Here is an 18,803-nt window from a genome sequence, read left to right on the forward strand (position 1 = left end):
GCTAAGTATAAATCTCACTTGTGGAGTAGATTAAATTCTTTCTCTACTTTCACTTGATTCTGGAACAATAGAGCCATTGTAGGATTTTTGCAACTTACAGAACATCAATTCCTAAAAGGTCATCAGTAGTCTTCCATTCCTCTTAATCAATTTGGCACTGCTGATAAGAATGTATATAGAGGAGGTACCCATTCTGGGTCTATTTGTGTTGAGCCGGAAGTGCATTTTTCTTTGGTCAACCCTTTCTTCAGTTCTCAGCCCCAGATCTGGATGGGGGTAGGGTGCTATACTTCTTCCATCTATTTTTGCCTGAAAATTAGATTTTAAAAATTCTAAATGAAATAGTCATAAAGAAACTATAGATAACATAAAATAAATCTTAGAGATAAAAAATCAAATACAGTTTAAAAGCCTGTAAATAACAAACCAAATCCAACAAAACTTGAAATGGTGTCATCAGTTTTCTTTTAAAGAATGACAGAAAAATGGCAGCACAATTTTCCAAAGGATATTTTTTTCTGTGCAAATTATAAAACATTTATTTTATTTAAAATATTTATACAGCCGCCCATCTTTCAGGCAACTCTGGGCTGCTCCCAAATATATTATCACATGTCATGCAAAGTTTATAAATGATACATAAATTCAACTCTTTCCTTGTGTGTGAAATTCCTTCAAACTTTGAGCATTAGTTTACTGAAGCAACATCATTTATCTCTGGATAGACACTATTGCTCATCTGAGATTGAAAACTGATTCCTTCCATCCCCTTATTTCCTCTTCTATTAGGATTAGATTCACTCCAGATCAATTTATTGTTTGGGCAGTTTAAATATTCAATAATTCCTCCATTATTACCTACCCCCGCAAAAATACCTTGGATATCAAGTAACTAACAAAGAGTGAACACAATTCTTCCATACTGCAGAGCCCCAATTCAGTTATCTGTCACTCAAGCCAACTGTTTTAATTATTTTCATTAGGACTTGTGTTTCTTTTTAGGTCGCTAACTCAGTATAACTTATCTATTTATTCATCAAATTTATAAAGTTGTCCAACTCTCTCATGATTCTGGGCATAGGACAACATTAACAATAGTAGAAAACAATATAATAGACAATTATATCTGGATAGAACAATAAAGCACACAATTGAACATACATATTTCCATCGTATTCCACCCCCATCTGCCCTATCCCAAGGCCTGCTTGGGAACGAAAGCAATTCTTTTTTTGAAAGAAAATTTTGTATCATTTTTAAGGACCATTTGGGCAAAGACAAAATAGATAAAGACAAGATAAATCTTGAGAGGGGGAATACCTTTCCAGAGGGCAGGTACAACAATAGAGAAGCCCTTATTCCTGGGTTCCATTAGTTGATAGTGTTTGATCAATAAGACTCGGAGCAGCTCTGTCCAACTGTACTACCTTGGAGATAGTAATTCCTCAGACAGGCAATGCCATGAAGGGTTTTATAGGTAGTAACCCGCACTTTGAATTGCACATGGACACTAAGTGGAAACCAGTGCAGGTCATGAGGAAAGGTTTTCCCATTACTGCCCATGCTGCTGCATCATGTACCATTTGCAGTTTACATATGGCCTTCAAGGGCAGCCCCAAGTAAAGCACATTGCAGTTCCCTACATGCATGGTGACCAAGGAATAAGTGAGTAATCCAACTGCATGTTATCCCTTACCTGGCCTTCACCAACTAGGAGGGAATGATGATCATATTCCATCTTATTCCAAAAGGAACTCGCCATTTCTGAAGTTCTTTCTGGTTGGTTGGAGTATGGAATTCATTTAGTCTTTTGCCTAGAAGTTGTCCTATTATCTGTAAGGAATATATACTAATTTGATTTCTATGGAGATCAAAAGAAACTGGAAGAAACTGAAGCTCTTCCATAAGGAGAGGCTGTAGAAGATTCTTTGGTTTGTGCTCATAGCTGTTACTCAAATGATTGAATTTCTATAAACAGATAGCAAAAGATACGTTTCAGCCAATCATATATCATAGTGTTGGAGCGGTATTGACTAGAAATGATGGATATTGGAATCTAGGTCTAAGCTAGTTGAGGAATGCTGACGCTAGAATTCCCCAGTACAATCTTTACAGAGAAGTGTACTAGAATATAGATGTTATGATGACTCATTGGGAGGGATGATGTAGAGATAGGTTGTTTCTTGTTTGCTTTTTGTTTTTCTAGTGTATAATTTTAAATAGATTTTGGAATTCTTTGTCTATTTACATGATCTGGGTATCTGATGGCGAGTTTAATCCTTAGTTTGATTTTCTCAGGTCTTGGAGACTCTGAATACACATTCTTCTGCAATGGTGGAAAAATAATAGACAAACGATTTCTGGAACTTGGGGCTCAACGGTTTTATGAAGTGGGTTTGGCTGATGATGCTGTAGGGTAAGAATCTAATTTCATTCAGATAAGTTTTATTTTAATTTCTTCCCAACATTTTTAGATATGAATATGAAATATTGTTTTTACTCAACACAATGATGCTGGTCCCATAACAACAAATTGTGTGTGAGGGGGATGACACACCCACAAAGAGTTTAAAAGCCAGGAAAAATATGTCAGGAATTTGGCTTGAGTTAGCCTGGCTTCATGCTGGCTATGCTAGTCTTGGCTCCTGGGACGATTGTGATAGCACAAGTTAAAGCTGCAGAGATTCCCTCATCTCAGTTGAGACAACACATTGGTTCTTTTGCCTACTGGCAAAACTACTGTCATGACTCATGACTCAAATTATGACTCTGAAGAAGTTGCTCTACTGAACCAATGGAATGTCAGCCTCAAGAGACACCAAGCCAGGAATCACCTGAAACTGATTAGATTTAGGCACCATCAGCTGGATGGTGCCTAAATCTAGCTGGAGCAACCAGATGATAATGTAAGGCCTCCAAACTCTCGTATCTGGCAAACAGAGTAGAGAACAGAACAAAAGTGTTCAGTGAGACTCCTTTCCAAATAAGGGAGTAACTTGATGATTAAAGACAACTGGCTGCAGGCTGATTTAAGAGGAAGCCATGAGCCATATTTCTCCATTTGATTTTCTGCTGTGACATGTCGTTCCTGTGAACCTTGCTTGTGAAACTAGCCTTGGACTGGCTGATAAACCTGATTTGCATCTCTGAACTTTGGACTGGATTTCAACTACTTTTCTGCACAGTCCTATTAAAATTGAAACCACCCAAAATCACTCTAGCAAGCTTTTTTCCCCCAAGGTAGCTTGTTAATTTACATTTCTTTTCTTATCAACTATTATATGATGAGCCTTGAGTAAATTGTTTTCCTCACTTAGTTACTGTGTAAGTTTGAATGTAAGGCCTAAAACAGGACAACTGTTGAGCAGAAATAATACCAAGAACTCCAGGACAGCTGTCATCTTTATCATTTACCTTGCTTCTATATAAATTCCAGGAAAGATTTGTATCATTATCAATTTCATAAAGGTGAAGTTTGGATGAGCTTGTAGAGAAAAAGAGGAAGGTTAACTTTTGTTTTCTTTGCAAAAGTAAGTTCTTATATCTTTCTTTGAGAAAATGCTTACACAAGGATTTCCAAAAAGTATGTTCTTTATTGTGGCATTTAATCATGATTACCATATTTTTCGGTGTATAAGACGTACCTTTTTACCCCCAAAAAGAGGGTGAAAATCTAGGTGCGTCTTATACTCCGAATGTAGCTCTGCCCACCCACCAGCCCCCACCCTTTGGACATTTTCGACCTTTGTGTGTCACATTTTCAGGGGGTTCCAGGTGGAGGGGATCTGGGTCGGGACACAGCCTGAGGAACGAGCCTCTTCAGGACGGTCTGGGGACGGGGGAATCTGCCCAGTGGCTTCGGCGAACAAGGTGGGCCCCACGGTTCGTAGCTGGTTCCCATTTTCCGCCCAGCAGGCAGCTCAGGGCAGACAATGACCCCAATGACTTCACTCCCCAGCAATGTGAGGAGCCACCGCCACTGCCTAAGCCCTCTCCACACCTGGGAGCCCCTAAAGCAAAATGTCCCTCCTTTCCCCGATGCAATTCGCAGAGGCGGCTGCAATTTCAGGCGGCGGCTGGTTTCCCTCTAATGTGCTTTGGTGAACCAACGAGGAAAGCAGCGCCAGCCGCACTTTTTGGATTCGGGGAGGAAAGCACTTTGCATAGCATAGCAGGGAATGGGGGCGGGGGGGTTGATTGGTTGTTTGAAGGGGAGGGGGAAGCTGCACCCAGATAAAATCTCCACCGTCAAGTGGGTCTCGGAGGACGTGGCTGACTACTTCTACAAGAGAAACGGGGGAGGACCCAGGCTGACAGGTGGGGGGGGGGCTTTCTGGACGCCACCGACTTTGGCTCTTTCCTCAGTGAAAGCCCCCTGCAAGGACTGCATAGTGGAGAGGTGCCGGGTGCTGTGGCTGAAGAGCCAGCTTAGCGAGTACTACAAAGCCATCTGCAACCTTCTCAAAACAGCTTGATGGTGGAGATCTTAACCGGGGCAGCCTGAGGAGGTGGGCAGAGGGCCAAAGCATCAGCACCCTCAGCTCCTCCACCTCTCCTACTCCAAAATTGATCACGGCGCCTGTTAAGAGTGTGCATCTTCCCACCACTTCAAATGACCGATCAACCCCCCCCCCCATTCCCTGTTATGCTATGCAAAGCACTTTCCTCCCCGAATCCAAAAGCACGCCGTATGCCTGGCACTGCCACCTGAAAATGCTTTCTTCCCTGGTTCCCCAAAGCGCTTTCCTTTGCAACCCTAACCCCACCCCTATTCCCTGCTATCCTATGCAAAGGAAAGCGCCCTCTTTCCCAGCCGAGTCTCTGAGACACCTCTTGTTTGCAGGAGGTGGAGGAGGAGGGCAGCGTAAAGCAGCGCCACCTTAAATGCTGGTAGGCAGAGGTAGTTCTTTTTTTCTTGTTTTCCTCCCCCAAAATTAAGGTGCGTCTTATACACCGAAAAATATGGTATATCTATTGACACAGATGGGCTTTCTTTAAGGTAAAGGTAAAGGTTCCCCTCGCACATACGTGCTAGTCGTTGCTGACTCTAGGGGGCGGTGCTCATCTCCATTTCAAAGCCGAAGAGCCAGCGCTGTCCGAAGACATCTCCGTGGTCATGTGGCCAGCATGACTCAACGCCAAAGGCGCACAGAACGCTGTTACCTTCCCACCAAAGGTGGTCCCTATTTTTTCTACTTGCATTTTTACATGCTTTCGAAACTGCTAGGTTGGCAGAAGCTGGGACAAGTAACGGGAGCTCACCCCGTTACACGGAAGCACTAGGGATTCGAACCGCCAAGCTGGCGACCGTTCGATCGACAAGCTCAATGTCCTAGCCCCTGAGCCACCGCGTCCCTTTTGGGCTTTCTTTAATAGCAGCCAAATAATAGTTCTCTGCTTAACTAGAATCGGGACTGGAATTTTGGTTGCTAAGCAATATAGTCATTAAGCAAGAAATCAGGTGACCAGATCCAATTTTATGACCAGTTTTACAACAGTCTTTAAGTAAATCATGTGGTCCTTAAGGAAATTCAGTTTTTCCAATTGACTTTGCTTATCAGAAGCTGGTGGGAAGGCTTTAAATTGCAATAATGTGACCATAAGTCTCTACTACCATTGTCAATTCAGCCTAGTTGCCAAGCACCTGAATTGTGATCATGTGGCCACGGGTGGTGCAATGGTTGTATTATCGAGGATCAGTCATGAGTCATTTTTCTGAAGCCACCATAATTCCAAACCATCATTAAATAGCTATAAGTGAAGGACTGTTCTGACCTAGACTTCCCCAAAAAGCGGGAAGCAGATAAACCCCTTTTATTCAGCAAACAGTGAATTCCTCTCATTCACCTTCAGCAAAGGCCTGGCAAACTGTCTTTCAGGGGTGAATTTATGACTACAGACCTCATCTAGCTTGGAAAACTGCCATGTAAATATTTTCCAAACGCAGTGCTGTGCAAGGAAAGACACGGCACAAAGTCTCTGAGATTCACGGACAGATCTTCACACTCCTGAACCAACCTACCGACTGAACAAATTGTTTCCTGCAAAAGCCCACTCCCCTTTCACTCCTCTTTTATTTCCTATGGGAGGGGCCATTTATCGTCCACCTGTGTCTTTACTCCCAAGTTGACCCTTGTTCTTTAGCTGTTCCGTTTGTCTGGCAACTCTGTGCATGCACACACTGGGAACAGGTTCCAGCTGTTCGTCTGCCTCACTGATATCTGGCTCCAAATGCAGGTGATAGCTGGCATATGGCCCTGGCCCCCTTTCTGCCTCTGATGCAGAGCCCTCATCAGAGCTTTCCCAGACTCCAGGACTGGCCCATGTTCCTCCCCAACCTCCTCACTGTCTGAATCTGCTGCCAGTTCTGCTGGCCGCTGGTGGGCCACAACAAGGACTACCTGTAATACCTATTGGTCTATTTAATTTAAACTCAAGTCTCTTTCAAGTCCCTAATCCTGTTGTCTATGAAGGCATGTCTATATTGTTTTCTGAGCTACAGAATGGAAGTGGATTATTACTGTTTTCCTTCAGCCTAAAATTCCAGTGTGGTCTTCATCTAAGTAGCAACCATGATCAACTCTGCTTATCTTTTGAGCAGGGACAAATCATTTCCATGTTATTGGCAAGAAAATTACATGAATGTGACCATGAAGTTACCCACAAGTCAAGACTATGTCAAAAGAGAGGATTTTACCCTAATCTTTTCATTTATTTATTCTCTTTACTTTGTTTCAGGTTGGAGCTGGTGGTTGAACCATGGATTGCTGGACTTTGGGTTGCACTTAATCAAGAGTTTACATCTAGAAAAGAAGACAAAAATATATCTTTTTGTGTCAACAAGTTTTCTAATCTCTGTATAAGCCTCCAAGCCGAATGCTTGAAAACTGAAGATTCCAGTGTGAAAAATAATCTTCCATCAAAAGAAAATATTAACTCAGAACTTCCTACTGAAAACTCTCAACCTTCACTTTCTTTCTCTGGGTCTCCACTCTCAAATGCAACTCTTAATATTCCTGCTTTGCCACCAGAATATCTAGAGGTACAGTTTGAAGAAAGCTGTGCTCAGGTAGAGTCTTCCATATTAGAGATGTTTATAGCCATAAATTTCAGAATCTGGAATCTTGAATTTTGCTTTAGAGTTCATGTTAAACATATAGAAAAGTCTTTACAATTCTGTCTTTAAAATTATTTTAATTGAGTAACTGATAAAACAAATGAGGAAAACATGGATGTTAGCATGAGTTCTTCAACAGCACCCTATCTTACTCAGACTTAATTAGGTCTTTAAAAATTAAGTTTTTTTCTTGTAATCCCTATAAAATAAGGACTAGAATTCAACAAAGTCAAGGTCAGAATGAGAGGTTGTCCTTGGAGTGGGGAAATTGTGCTAAGATCCTTGTTCTACCATCCATTAAAAGCAGTTTGGCCCTTGCTCCTTTGGTGTTAGTATTCTAACATAGGAAGAGGCTTAAAAAACATGGATGCATGTGAAAATGAGAGTGATGTTAAATGTTAATTTTCTTCGTTGAAATGTGTGTGGCCCTAAAAGGGCTTTATTTGGATGGATTGTTAATCGAATGTAAATATCAAACATCTTGTGCAATTATTTCTTGCAGTTAGTCCTTCAAATTAAACTTGTGTCACTTTATTTACAGAATGCTAGCCTACCTTGTGTTTCGGAGAACTCCATTTTTCATGTTCCTATCACCAAAGCTATTCAACTTACTAGGGATGATGCAGTTAAAAAAACATTGCTGATTGAACTGGATATTTCTGTAAGTTGAAGGGTGTTTTTAATCACTTCAACTGATACTGATAAAAATAGAACTGCAATATGCGTATTGCGATGTGATGTGTTCCTGATCAAAGTTTCAGCTAGCCAACTGTGCTTTTAAATTGTTTGTGTAGGATTTTATTGGTGATATGTGTTTGAACTTTGTGCTTTGATAAGGCCTATAGGGTAATCAATAAAGCTATCTGTTACATCATGATGTTACTTGGATAATTCCTAGATTTGCTGGAACTCAAATTTTCAAAGGACACTGGTTCAGGAAATATGTGACTTTAGTTTTTGTTGTTTGTATTGTGCTATTCCAGTAATATAACTATCTCAGGTCCCTGGGAAGGACTCAATAAATTAATAAAAATGTCAAATCTAGTCTAAATATCTGGCTGACTGTGCAACCAACCATAATAATAATAATTTGAATACAGGAAACAACATTTAACTACCAGCCTGGAGATGACTTTAATATAATTTGTCCCAATAATGCATTGGAGGTGGATGAACTTCTTGATATTTTGGGACTCTTGGGGGAAAAAGATCATTTTGTTTGCATAAGAGTTAAGGAAGGCACTAAAAAAAGAGGTAAGTTGTATGTCAGTATTACGTGGCATATGATGCTGCCTTTTGAGAAGTAATGTGATCTCGTGAGTTATATTCTTACTTTTATCTGGAGGCGGTGTCTTTTGATTTCTTAATTTCTGTAATTAAAATAAACTCCACACATCTCTTTATGCTTTTTTTGTTTACAACAATGCATGCTAGTTCAAATGCCATCAGCAGATGACTAGAGGTTGTGGTTTGGGGTCCCCTCCCCAAATGGTTGTGTGAATCATTGTATTATTTTTGCTCTATTAGGTTTATTTATAGCTTAGTCCTATGTTCATATACTCATATGTATACACTGTTAATCCAAATTATAGATTTATTCCATATTCCATAGGCTTGAATTTATAAGCTTAATCTTATTTTTGTTGAATATATCTGGATCCTTTAGGAGCTCTTTGTGAAACCGCTTATTCTGAATAAATGTACTTTTATGTTCATAAGGTTTCACTACAAACTTTTATCAAAAACATCCTCTCAGAAGTCAGATCAATTTACATAAAATTGCCTTGCTCTAGTATAAATGTGGAGGGACATAAAAACACCCTTGTGACAAAGTCAGTTTATCGCTGATTTATAAGAAGTTATGAATTTATAACTTGCACTGCCCTTATCCTGCCATTGCTGAATAAAAGAACTATAATTCTTTCATAATTGAAATCCGGGCTCTGTTTTGGGGTGTATACTAAATTATTGTTCTGCATCTCAGTATCAGTCAAATAGTTAATCTGTAAAGGAAATTATCTCAATCTCCTTGCTCGACTAGGTGCCATTGAACTATTTTGCAATTTTGACTCTCAGAATTCCTCAGTGGCTGGAATTTGGGGGGATGGTACCATGTTTCCCCGAAAATAAGACCAGGTCTTATATTAATTTTTGCTTCAAAAGATACATTAGGACTTATTTTCTGGTTAGGTCTTATTTTGGGGGAAATACGGTACTAAGTGCCTCCATCTGGCTGACAGTCTTAACTGGGGCTTATTTTGAGGGTAGGGCTTATATTATGAGCATCCTGAAAAATCATGGTAGTACTTATTTTCAGGTTGGGTCTTATTTTCAGGGAAACAAAGTATCACAGCAATGTTGGAGCATTCCAAGTTGGGGAATATCATTCCAGGAAATTACTTGTGGGGGGCGGGATTTCTGTCCCTCCAGAACTTTACATTCTAAGATCCCTTCTGAAAAGAAGCTTTCTTTTATCCAACTGTAATACAAATGGATCTCCACTCAGACATAGAACTTCCCATTCATCTCTTTCTTTGCACACCCATAAAATCTGCTGTAAAGGCTCCTTTTAGTCTGGCATTTAGATACAAGTGGACATCACTGGATGCAAACTATCTGCAATTGACCTTGTTAAGTTTTAACATTTATGCCAAGAACCCTTTTGCATGTGGGACTTAAGGAAGTTTTTTCAGGGAGGGTTTTCTGTTTACCCTCCAGGATTGTCCTCTTAAGCATTTTGGGCTTGCCAGTTACAAGCATGCTCAGTGCAGCCCTCAGAATATATGGGCAAATTATATCCCAGGGCTTGCTTTATACTGTGTTTCCCCGAAAAGAAGAGCCAACTACAAAATAAGCCTTAGCATGGTGTTTCAGGATGTCGTAATATAAGCCCTACCCCAAAAATTAGCCCAGTTAAGATCGTCAGCCAGACGGACACATTTAGAACCGTATCTCCCCAAAAATAAGACCTAACTGGAAAATGTGTCTCTTGGAGAAAAAATTAAAATAAGACCCAGTCTTATTTTTGGGGAAACGCAGGTGCTACCTAAACCAAAGGACTTGGGATACTTTTTTAGATTTCTTTCCAAGTAATTATATAGAATACGAAGCTTTTTCTATATGGTCACTGTTTTATGTTATTCTTTTAAAATAGGAGCAACATTGCCACAGTATATACCAGATAACAGTACTGTTAAATTTATGTTTACATGGTGTCTGGAAATCAGAGCAGTTCCCAAAAAGGTATTTTTCCCATTTATTTTTTCATATAGTCATTAACTGTAATTTTTGGCAAACAGCAAGATTCCCTTTGAATCTAAAATGCCATTTTAGTTTTGTCTCTCATGTTACAATTGTACTGTCTGCTACTTCAAATTAAATGTCTTCGACAACTGATGTGTTGCTTACTTAACCGTCTAGCCAAGCTGATTGCTACCTGATGTTGAGAAAAATGCATCATCATTCTTTCGCTTTTTCTTATCTTTGATTGGGCAATATAGTAAATGTATAAGCAGTTGCATATTCTAAGTGAAATAATTTTATACCACTTCAGAATCAGGAAAAATTTCTATGAATATTTACTGAAGACTTGTCTCTTATTTGGAATGAATAAAATCATTATTGTGGAGCTTATAGTAATAATTAACATGTTTGAATAAGGCTGCTGTTGTGTGTGCATATAATATTACTTTTTCAATTAAATAAGCTGAGTCTGAATACCTAGTGTTCAAATTTATGTTTGCAGATGAACATATTGAGATGTTTTTTCAATATAATCCACTAGAGGTCGTCACCTAACAATCTATGGAGTCTTCTGTTTCCTGGCAGTGTTTCTCAACTTGCTTACATTTCATATATTTATAAAAACAATGCATATTAAATTGTTGCATTTATTTTCCATTTATCTTTATGCAGTTCTGTAGTTTTAATGTAATTTGTTAGCGTTAAACATAGCTTCCAAGACAATTCATATCTGTTTGCTTTTGATTTGGGGATCTATTCATTATGACTAACTTTATAGAGTAGAATAGAATTTAGAATAGAATTTATTGGCCAAGTGTGATTGGACACACAAGGAATTTGTCTTGGTGCATATGCTCTCAGTGTACATAAAAGAAAAGATACGTTCATCAAGGTACAACATTTACAACACAATTGATGATCAATATATCAATATAAATCATAAGGATTGCCAGCAACAAGTTATAGTCATACAGTCATAAGTGGAAAGAGATTGGTGATGGGAACTATGAAACGATTAATAGTAGTGCAGATTCAGTAAATAGTCTGACAGTGTTGAGGGAATTATTTGTTTAGCAGAGTGATGGCCTTCGGGGAAAAACTGTTCTTGTGTCTAGTTGTTCTGGTGTGCAGTGCTCTATAGCGTCGTTTTGAGGGTAGGAGTTGAAACAGTTTATGTCCAGGATGCGAGGGATCTGTAAATATTTTCACGGCCCTCTTCTTGATTCGTGCAGTATACAGGTCCTCAATGGAAGGCAGGTTGGTAGCAATTGTTTTTTCTGCAGTTCTAATTATCCTCTGAAGTCTGTGTCTTTCTTGTTGGGTTGCAGAACCGAACCAGACAGTTATAGAGGTGCAAATGACAGACTCAATAATTCCTCTGTAGAATTGGATCAGCAGCTCCTTGGGCAGTTTGAGCTTACTGAGTTGGCGCAGAAAGAACATTCTTTGTTGTCCTTTTTTAATGATGTTTTTGATGTTAGCTGTCCATTTGAGATTATGAAATGAGTAGGAGGACTATTTTTTTAAAGTGTAGGTTAGTTTGGTTAACTCATGGTCAATTCTGAATTGTTTGTTTGTTTGTTTGTTTATTAGGCATTTCTGCGCTCTTTGGTAAACCATACCACTGACATTAATGAAAAAAGGAGACTTCAAGAATTGTGTAGCAAGCAAGGATCCTCGGATTATAACTCTTTTATAAGGAATCCTAGTGTTACTTTATTAGATTTGCTCCGGGTTTTCCCAACTTGCAAACCCCCACTTAGTCTTTTGATTGGTGAGTCATTTTATGGGATGTTTCAACTAGAGAAAACAAGATACTAAAAATTTATGTATTTCGAAGTTGCTATGTTGCCCACTTTCCAAAAAAGCTTAGCTAAATTACCCTAATACATTTTACACTATGACTTGTCTTGCTGTATGAGTTATATATTCCATATTAAGTTGTACATGTGGAACAATATAACTTATGGGCTATGAATTAGAAAGTCCGTGTTTCAGTCTTGATTCTGTCATAAATTTAGTTACTGAATTAGGCCAGTTTCTGTCTTAAGCCTCACTCTATATTCATTTTATAATGTTTATTTATTTATTGACTTAAGGGTTTTTATAGACCACCTGCACTCATAGGGGATTACAATCAAAACAGAGAGTACCAAATTAATAGTCTAACTAATTAATAGCCTTTCTACTACAGTGCTCAGAAAAATAAGGTCTTCACTGCCTTTTGAAAGGCAAGATGTTAAGAGAAGTTCTTATGCTCAAGGTCTATTGGCAGTCATAAGAAAGTGCTTTGATACGCTCCACCCAGTTCACACACATGGGAATCTTCAGCATACCCTTCTTGATGAACTGAATGGGGAAAATGAGTGGTTTTATGTAGATATTAAGTGATATGGAAGGGAGAACCAAGCACCATAATGGAATAATTATAGGTGTAACTATTATTTCCTCACACATATTCTTAGCTGGAATTGCCATTTACTAAGTCTGGAACTACCAGTTCTACCAAATTCCAATACTTTTAGATAGTCCAAAAGTTAGTTGGCAGTATGTAAGCTGACAACTCAAGAATACTCTTGAATTGCCTTGTTAATGATATCAAATGCTGCCAAAAGATCTAAAGGGATCAAGAAGGCTGCACTCTCTCCATACAGGTCTTGAGAAAAATCATCCACCACTGTAACAAAACCATTTCTATGCTAACTGTAAATGATCCAGATAAACCATTTGCTTTAGAACCATCCCTCTGTAACCAGGCACCTGTTACCAGAGACGTCTTCAGGACATTGTATTTTTGCAAATTCTCTCCTTTCATAACATACGTATTCAGGGTTATGACACATATAGAAAATAAGTTTACAGCACACTTGTTTTCCCCTTGATGGCTGTTCTACAGACCCCTCTGACCACCATAGAATATTGGAGACCGGCCAGTAGTTGTCCCAATGACTAAATCAAGTTGTACCTATTGAGGAGGGCATATAGCGCTGTTTCTTTCATAGTGTTGACACCACCTCTCTCTTAAACCGAATTAACCATCTCCCCAATCCAGCAACCAAAAACCTGCCCAACTGTATGAGTATAAATCAAGCTTAAAGTTGAAGTTAGATATGGTGGTAGTATTATTGGACTTCAATATAAGAATTTTATAAAAATTGCAATCAGACTACAATTTACAGAGTACTTCAGAATGCTTTAAGTTTAATAATTCCATTATTGTTTTACTTTTGTAAATAGATGAGAGTGGGTTCAAGGCTAAACCTTTATACTCACAAGTTTCTTCCTTTTCAGAACATCTTCCAAAGTTGCAAGCCAGACCCTATTCAGTTGCAAGGTAATGTAATTACATTTTAATTGGGAACTGAAAGTGTTTTCCATTTGTTTAAATGGATCCAAGCTTTTTATGATTGGAGAAGATAACTGAGAAGTTAAATTGAAATCTTTGGAAGTGTACTGGCTTAGCATTTGAAGACTGGAGGTCATTTATATATATACTCCATTAGATTTCTTGTGGTTTGTTTCTCAGCACTAGTAACAGCAGAATGGATTGGCATCTTTGCTAAGCATTATCTCTGTTTTGGAAGTTCCTGTTTGGTTTGTTGTGGCCACTTGTCGTAACTGGCCACATGCTTTCAGCCTCAGATTCCTATCTGGATTATTGGACAATAATAATGTCTTATGATCATTCTGAGAATAAAAAGGGGCTGGCAGAAGCACACAGCAGCGTAACTGTCCTGCTTTTGACACAATACTTTATGATTATTCAATAGAACATTTGGTTTTTCTTTGACTATTTCATTGCAGTTCGACTTTGTTTCATCCTGGAAAGATGCATTTCATCTTTAATATTCTGGAGTTTCCATCCCACCTAGGTGAGCTGCGAAGAGGGGTCTGTACGGGTTGGCTAGCTGATCTGGTTGCCCCAGTCCTTCAGGTGAATCAGAAGAGCAAAGAATTCTTCTCTCCACAGGTATTAACATTTGATAAAAAGCTTATGTTTTGCAAGGCAGAATCTGAGAAAATAATTGCTTCCATTCTTAGTACAATGGTTTGTGGATTGGTAGTAGCAGCTATAAAATATAATTTAGGGTCCTATGTAAAGATATTATTCCACTAGCAGACCTGGTTCTGAAAATGGAAAATTTCCACTCCTGAGGGCCAGAATGTTGGATTGATTTCTGAAGTGGGAGAATGAGGATAGATGAAAATAGAAGCCAAATCATAAAACATTAACTGTAGTAATTAATTGTAACAACTATCTTTGATCATCATTTTATTTAATTTTAATTTTAAAATTACAGATGTTTTATTATAACTAAAAAGTTAATTTATACACCTAATGATGTACTATTGGTATGTGACACCAGAAAAGCTTTCTAGAATGTATAAAAGTACTTCAGAACTATGTTGGAAATGTAGAAAATGTGAAGAGTTATTTTATAATGCTTGGTGGACTTGTAAAGAAAGCTAGAAGATTTGAGGTTTAAATAAAGAATGTTAAAGATGAATATTTAACTGAAACCAGGATCTTTCTTACTGGGATCAATGAATAGATAAGTAGAAAAGATTATGGAAGATAGTTTTAGTACATGGATCCACAGTGAGATTGTTATTTGAACAAAGGAACTCACTCTAAAATACCCACAATGGAGGGATAGTTGCTAAAGATGACAGAGTTTCCAGGGATGGCAAAATTGACTTATTTGATTAGAGAAAACACAATGTTTAGATTTGTCAGTGACTAGAAATCCTTTATGGATGTTTTGCTGAAAATGAAAAAAAAAATGAATTTGTGATTCACGAGTTTGATGTCTAGAAAGAGCCATGATGTATTCTTAGAGAGAGGATAAAATATAATGTATTTATGACTGCTTTACAGAAGATTGATTGCCAATCCTTTATATCATTTTTCTTTTGTCTTTTTTCTTTCATTACTTTCTTATTTACTAACAACTTTTTTTGTTGACTCTTTTGTCTTTAAAATTTTACTGTTTTTACTTTACAAAAATTTCTTTAATGAAAATCAAGTGGGGAAAAAAAGACCATAAGAATAATTATGTTGAAGAGTATGTAAGTAATCTAAAAATTTCAGAATTCATTTGAAAGAAACAAGCCACTTCTAGTGACAAGAATCAACTTGCATTCATATGAAGTGCTTTATGGCCAAAAGAGAAATTGCAGTCATTTAAAAAATAAATTATTTCATGACATTAATTATTTGCTAAAGAAACAGCAGGGGTCTTTGCAGCTATATGAGAAATGCTTATAATGACACAAGCCTTTCATTTATTATATTAATAGAAAGTACGTTTTAATAGAAGTGAGGCCTGTGACTTTTACTGTTCTTTTTTCTGTGACCTTCTTAACAATCTATCAAGATTGTTCTGTTCAAAATGTAGAAGCAACTGTCATACCATGCTGTGGGAGAAAGTGTCAAAGACAAATGTTGCACTTGGTAAACCAATTTCTGTTATTAGAAATTGAGTTTCTGTCATCTTATTTCACTTCCTTTCAATGGAAATCATTAATTATTTCGTAGTTTAATCATTCCTGTGTTTCCTTTTTTTAAAGTGAGTAATTTAGCAATCATGCCTAATCACTGGAGGAGAGGGATATTGGTTTGTACATTTTCTTCAGTTTCATCTTAATACATTTAAATTGCATTTTAGATCAACATAACGTCTCGCCCATCCAATGTTTTTCACCTACCAGACAACCCATCTGTTCCTTTTATTATGGTTGGTCCGGGAACTGGAATTGCACCGTTTATTGGCTTTCTTCAGCATAGGCAAGTCTTTTAAATTTATCAGTCTGTTACCAAAAACCTATTTTCTAGCTTCTGTTGATGAGTGGCAACACAATGAAAACCTTTACCTGATCATGAACAATCAGATTCTGATTGTGTGCCATGGAGATAAGAGTCCTTTGTCTCACGAGTCATGTCTTCTGTAAATGAGATCTTAAACCCAATCCCACTGTATTATTAGAGAGCATAATGTTAAGGTATGGGGAATTGCTGGCTTGGGAGATCTTGTTTTTCACTAGAGGTTTACGCTTGCTTTTTATTTTTTATTCTGTTGGTTTCAAGTGATTTTTTTATTTGCCATCTTTTTCCTTTTAAAAAAAAATGTCCCCCATGCCACTATTAATAAAGTAGAGAGAGTTTTTTTGGGGAGGGGCGGGGTTTGCTTTTCTCTCCCTCTTGCTACAATAGCTGTTTTTATTACAGCAACTTCGCTTCCTTTTTTAACATACTTTTATGCTAAAGTAATATATTGCTCCTGTGCTATTTACTCTAATTTATAAGACGTAACAAGTTAATAATTAACATGGCAGTGTTTTAAAGGTTAATGAAATTATATTTTTAAAATGTATAAAAATATATGCAATCTCATTCCGTGCTTCTCATGTGGTAATGAAAGGTGGCCAATCTGAATTAAACTCTACTATTCCCAGTTAATCATATCTGTGATAATGTCTGTTTTTTTCCCTTTATTCACTTCAATTTTCCTAGAGGTTGCCTTTCAAATATGAATTTTGGTCTGACCTTGTTTAACTTTTGAGATAAGCCAGGATGGGCTATATGCTAATGAAGCAAAATAGAACCCCAGTATCTTACTTCCAGTTCATCTTGGTTTAATAGATTGCAACCATACCAAATGAAATCTTCAAGTTTGCATACATTGCATACATGTTTGCATACATTGTTATTTCAAAAGAAACTTATGCAAATTAGGGAATAAAAGCTTCATATTAATTTTCTTCTCTGTGATAAATACGGCATGATTATAGATACACTGACTAAAATGCTTGGAAAGTTGCTTGCATTGAACTTGCATTTCAACTAACTGCATTTCAGTATGTCAGAGGTTTTTTTTTATTAGTTGTTACGAGCTGCAGCTTTTTAACCATCACATCAGTTGTGCTTAAAGACGATAACTGTCAAAGCTGAACTGTAGATGTGCAGAACATCCTAAGTTCAATATTTGACCCTTTTTTCATTCCAAAAACATTGCAATTTATTCATTTAATTAACATAAGTTTACCACATCAGACTTTAATCTTTATTTTGTAATATAGGGAAGAGTAATAAGGACAGTTTTCTAGAAAAGTAACTGTATGTGGAGCATGAAATTGAATGGTTGCCATGCCAAATGACTTCTTTTAAAAACCTGGGTCATAAATTTGTAGAATACCATTAATTGAGATAGCCAAGCTCTGCCCTGGAAAATGGAGAGGCAACAGATTGGCTCTCATTACTGTTTATAATGCAAGTCAGTGTTTAACAAGCTGCTGGGACTAATTTGTTCCATATTATTGAAATAGCCAGTGCACATTATATGCAGCTATGAAATGAGTAAAATATTGGTTTAGTTACAACAGGAAGCATTTCAGGGTTATAAGGCCATTCTGATTCGATAATGGACTGAATGAATATCAAATAGGAGAACTAGGACCTATGTTAATCTACAAGAAATATGTCTAAAAGTCTCTCTTATTTACTTGAAACACTACAGTATTGTGTTCAATTGACTTAATGTATTTCTATTATTGTAAATACATCTGAATGTAGCTACTTAGCTACATCTGTTCCTCAGGTTTCAGCAATCAACCATAAAGGATTGTCTAGATTTGTGGTCTTTTGTCTAGGTTTGTGAATGATATTTACAATTCCCAGACTTGAATTTTACTGAATATTTATGGGGAAATCTCAAATATGCAGTACATGAAGGAGCCTTAAGAATATTTCTAAGATAGAGAAGAGTTCTTAAAGGAAGAATAGAGGGGAAATCCAAAAGAAAAAATAGACACTTAACTATATTTAAAAACTTGCAAATTGGTAACAGTTGCAAGGAAATGCTACTTAGTACTGACCTGAAAGGATACCCAAGCTCCTGAAACTGTCATATTCACTTTTTTTAATATTCTGAATCTGTAAGTCGCTACATTAAATAGTATATGTTTATTTAAAATTGCAGAAAGTTTTGTTTTTAATTTTATATCAGGTAGAGCTTGTGAGTCATGGTAACACAGTGGTTAGAATTTAGTACTGCAGGCTACTTCTTCTGACTGCCAACCGCCAGCAGTTTAGCAGTTTGATTCTCACCAGGCTCAAGATTGACTCAGCCTTCCATCCTTCCGAGGTTGATAAAATGAGGACCTAGATTGTTGGAGGAAATATGCTGACTCTATAAACTGCTTAGAGGGGGCTATAAAGCACTGTGAAGCAGTATATAAGTCTAAGTGCTATTGCTATTACTATTGTGTTAGCTTTTCTTCATTTAGAGATTCCTTGAAGCATGCAGTTTGATGAGTCCTTAAACTTTTACGCACAATGATCCCTAATTCCAGATTAGCACAGATTTATTGGTAAATAGACTGATTGATCAAAAATTTCACTTTGTTCTCAAATTCTAGGTTTAAAGTTTTGCTGTAATGTAGT

The 18,803-nt window shown here is 37.4% G+C and overlaps 1 protein-coding gene across 1 annotated transcript in view; it reads left to right on the forward strand.

Moving 5' to 3' along the window:
• MTRR (5-methyltetrahydrofolate-homocysteine methyltransferase reductase) overlaps nucleotides 1-18,803 on the forward strand; it is a 29,537-nt gene that overhangs the window by 4,727 nt on the left and 6,007 nt on the right. Inside the window, exons 4-12 of the mRNA XM_058177468.1 lie at nucleotides 2,299-2,416; nucleotides 6,739-7,069; nucleotides 7,659-7,778; nucleotides 8,218-8,371; nucleotides 10,272-10,360; nucleotides 11,954-12,134; nucleotides 13,652-13,694; nucleotides 14,165-14,330; nucleotides 16,030-16,152. Coding sequence (XP_058033451.1) covers nucleotides 2,299-2,416; nucleotides 6,739-7,069; nucleotides 7,659-7,778; nucleotides 8,218-8,371; nucleotides 10,272-10,360; nucleotides 11,954-12,134; nucleotides 13,652-13,694; nucleotides 14,165-14,330; nucleotides 16,030-16,152 — 1,325 coding nt within the window. The remainder of the gene's footprint in view (nucleotides 1-2,298; nucleotides 2,417-6,738; nucleotides 7,070-7,658; nucleotides 7,779-8,217; nucleotides 8,372-10,271; nucleotides 10,361-11,953; nucleotides 12,135-13,651; nucleotides 13,695-14,164; nucleotides 14,331-16,029; nucleotides 16,153-18,803) is intronic.

This window comes from Ahaetulla prasina, chromosome 3 (assembly GCF_028640845.1).
Source record: "Ahaetulla prasina isolate Xishuangbanna chromosome 3, ASM2864084v1, whole genome shotgun sequence".
NCBI lineage: Eukaryota > Metazoa > Chordata > Lepidosauria > Squamata > Colubridae > Ahaetulla > Ahaetulla prasina.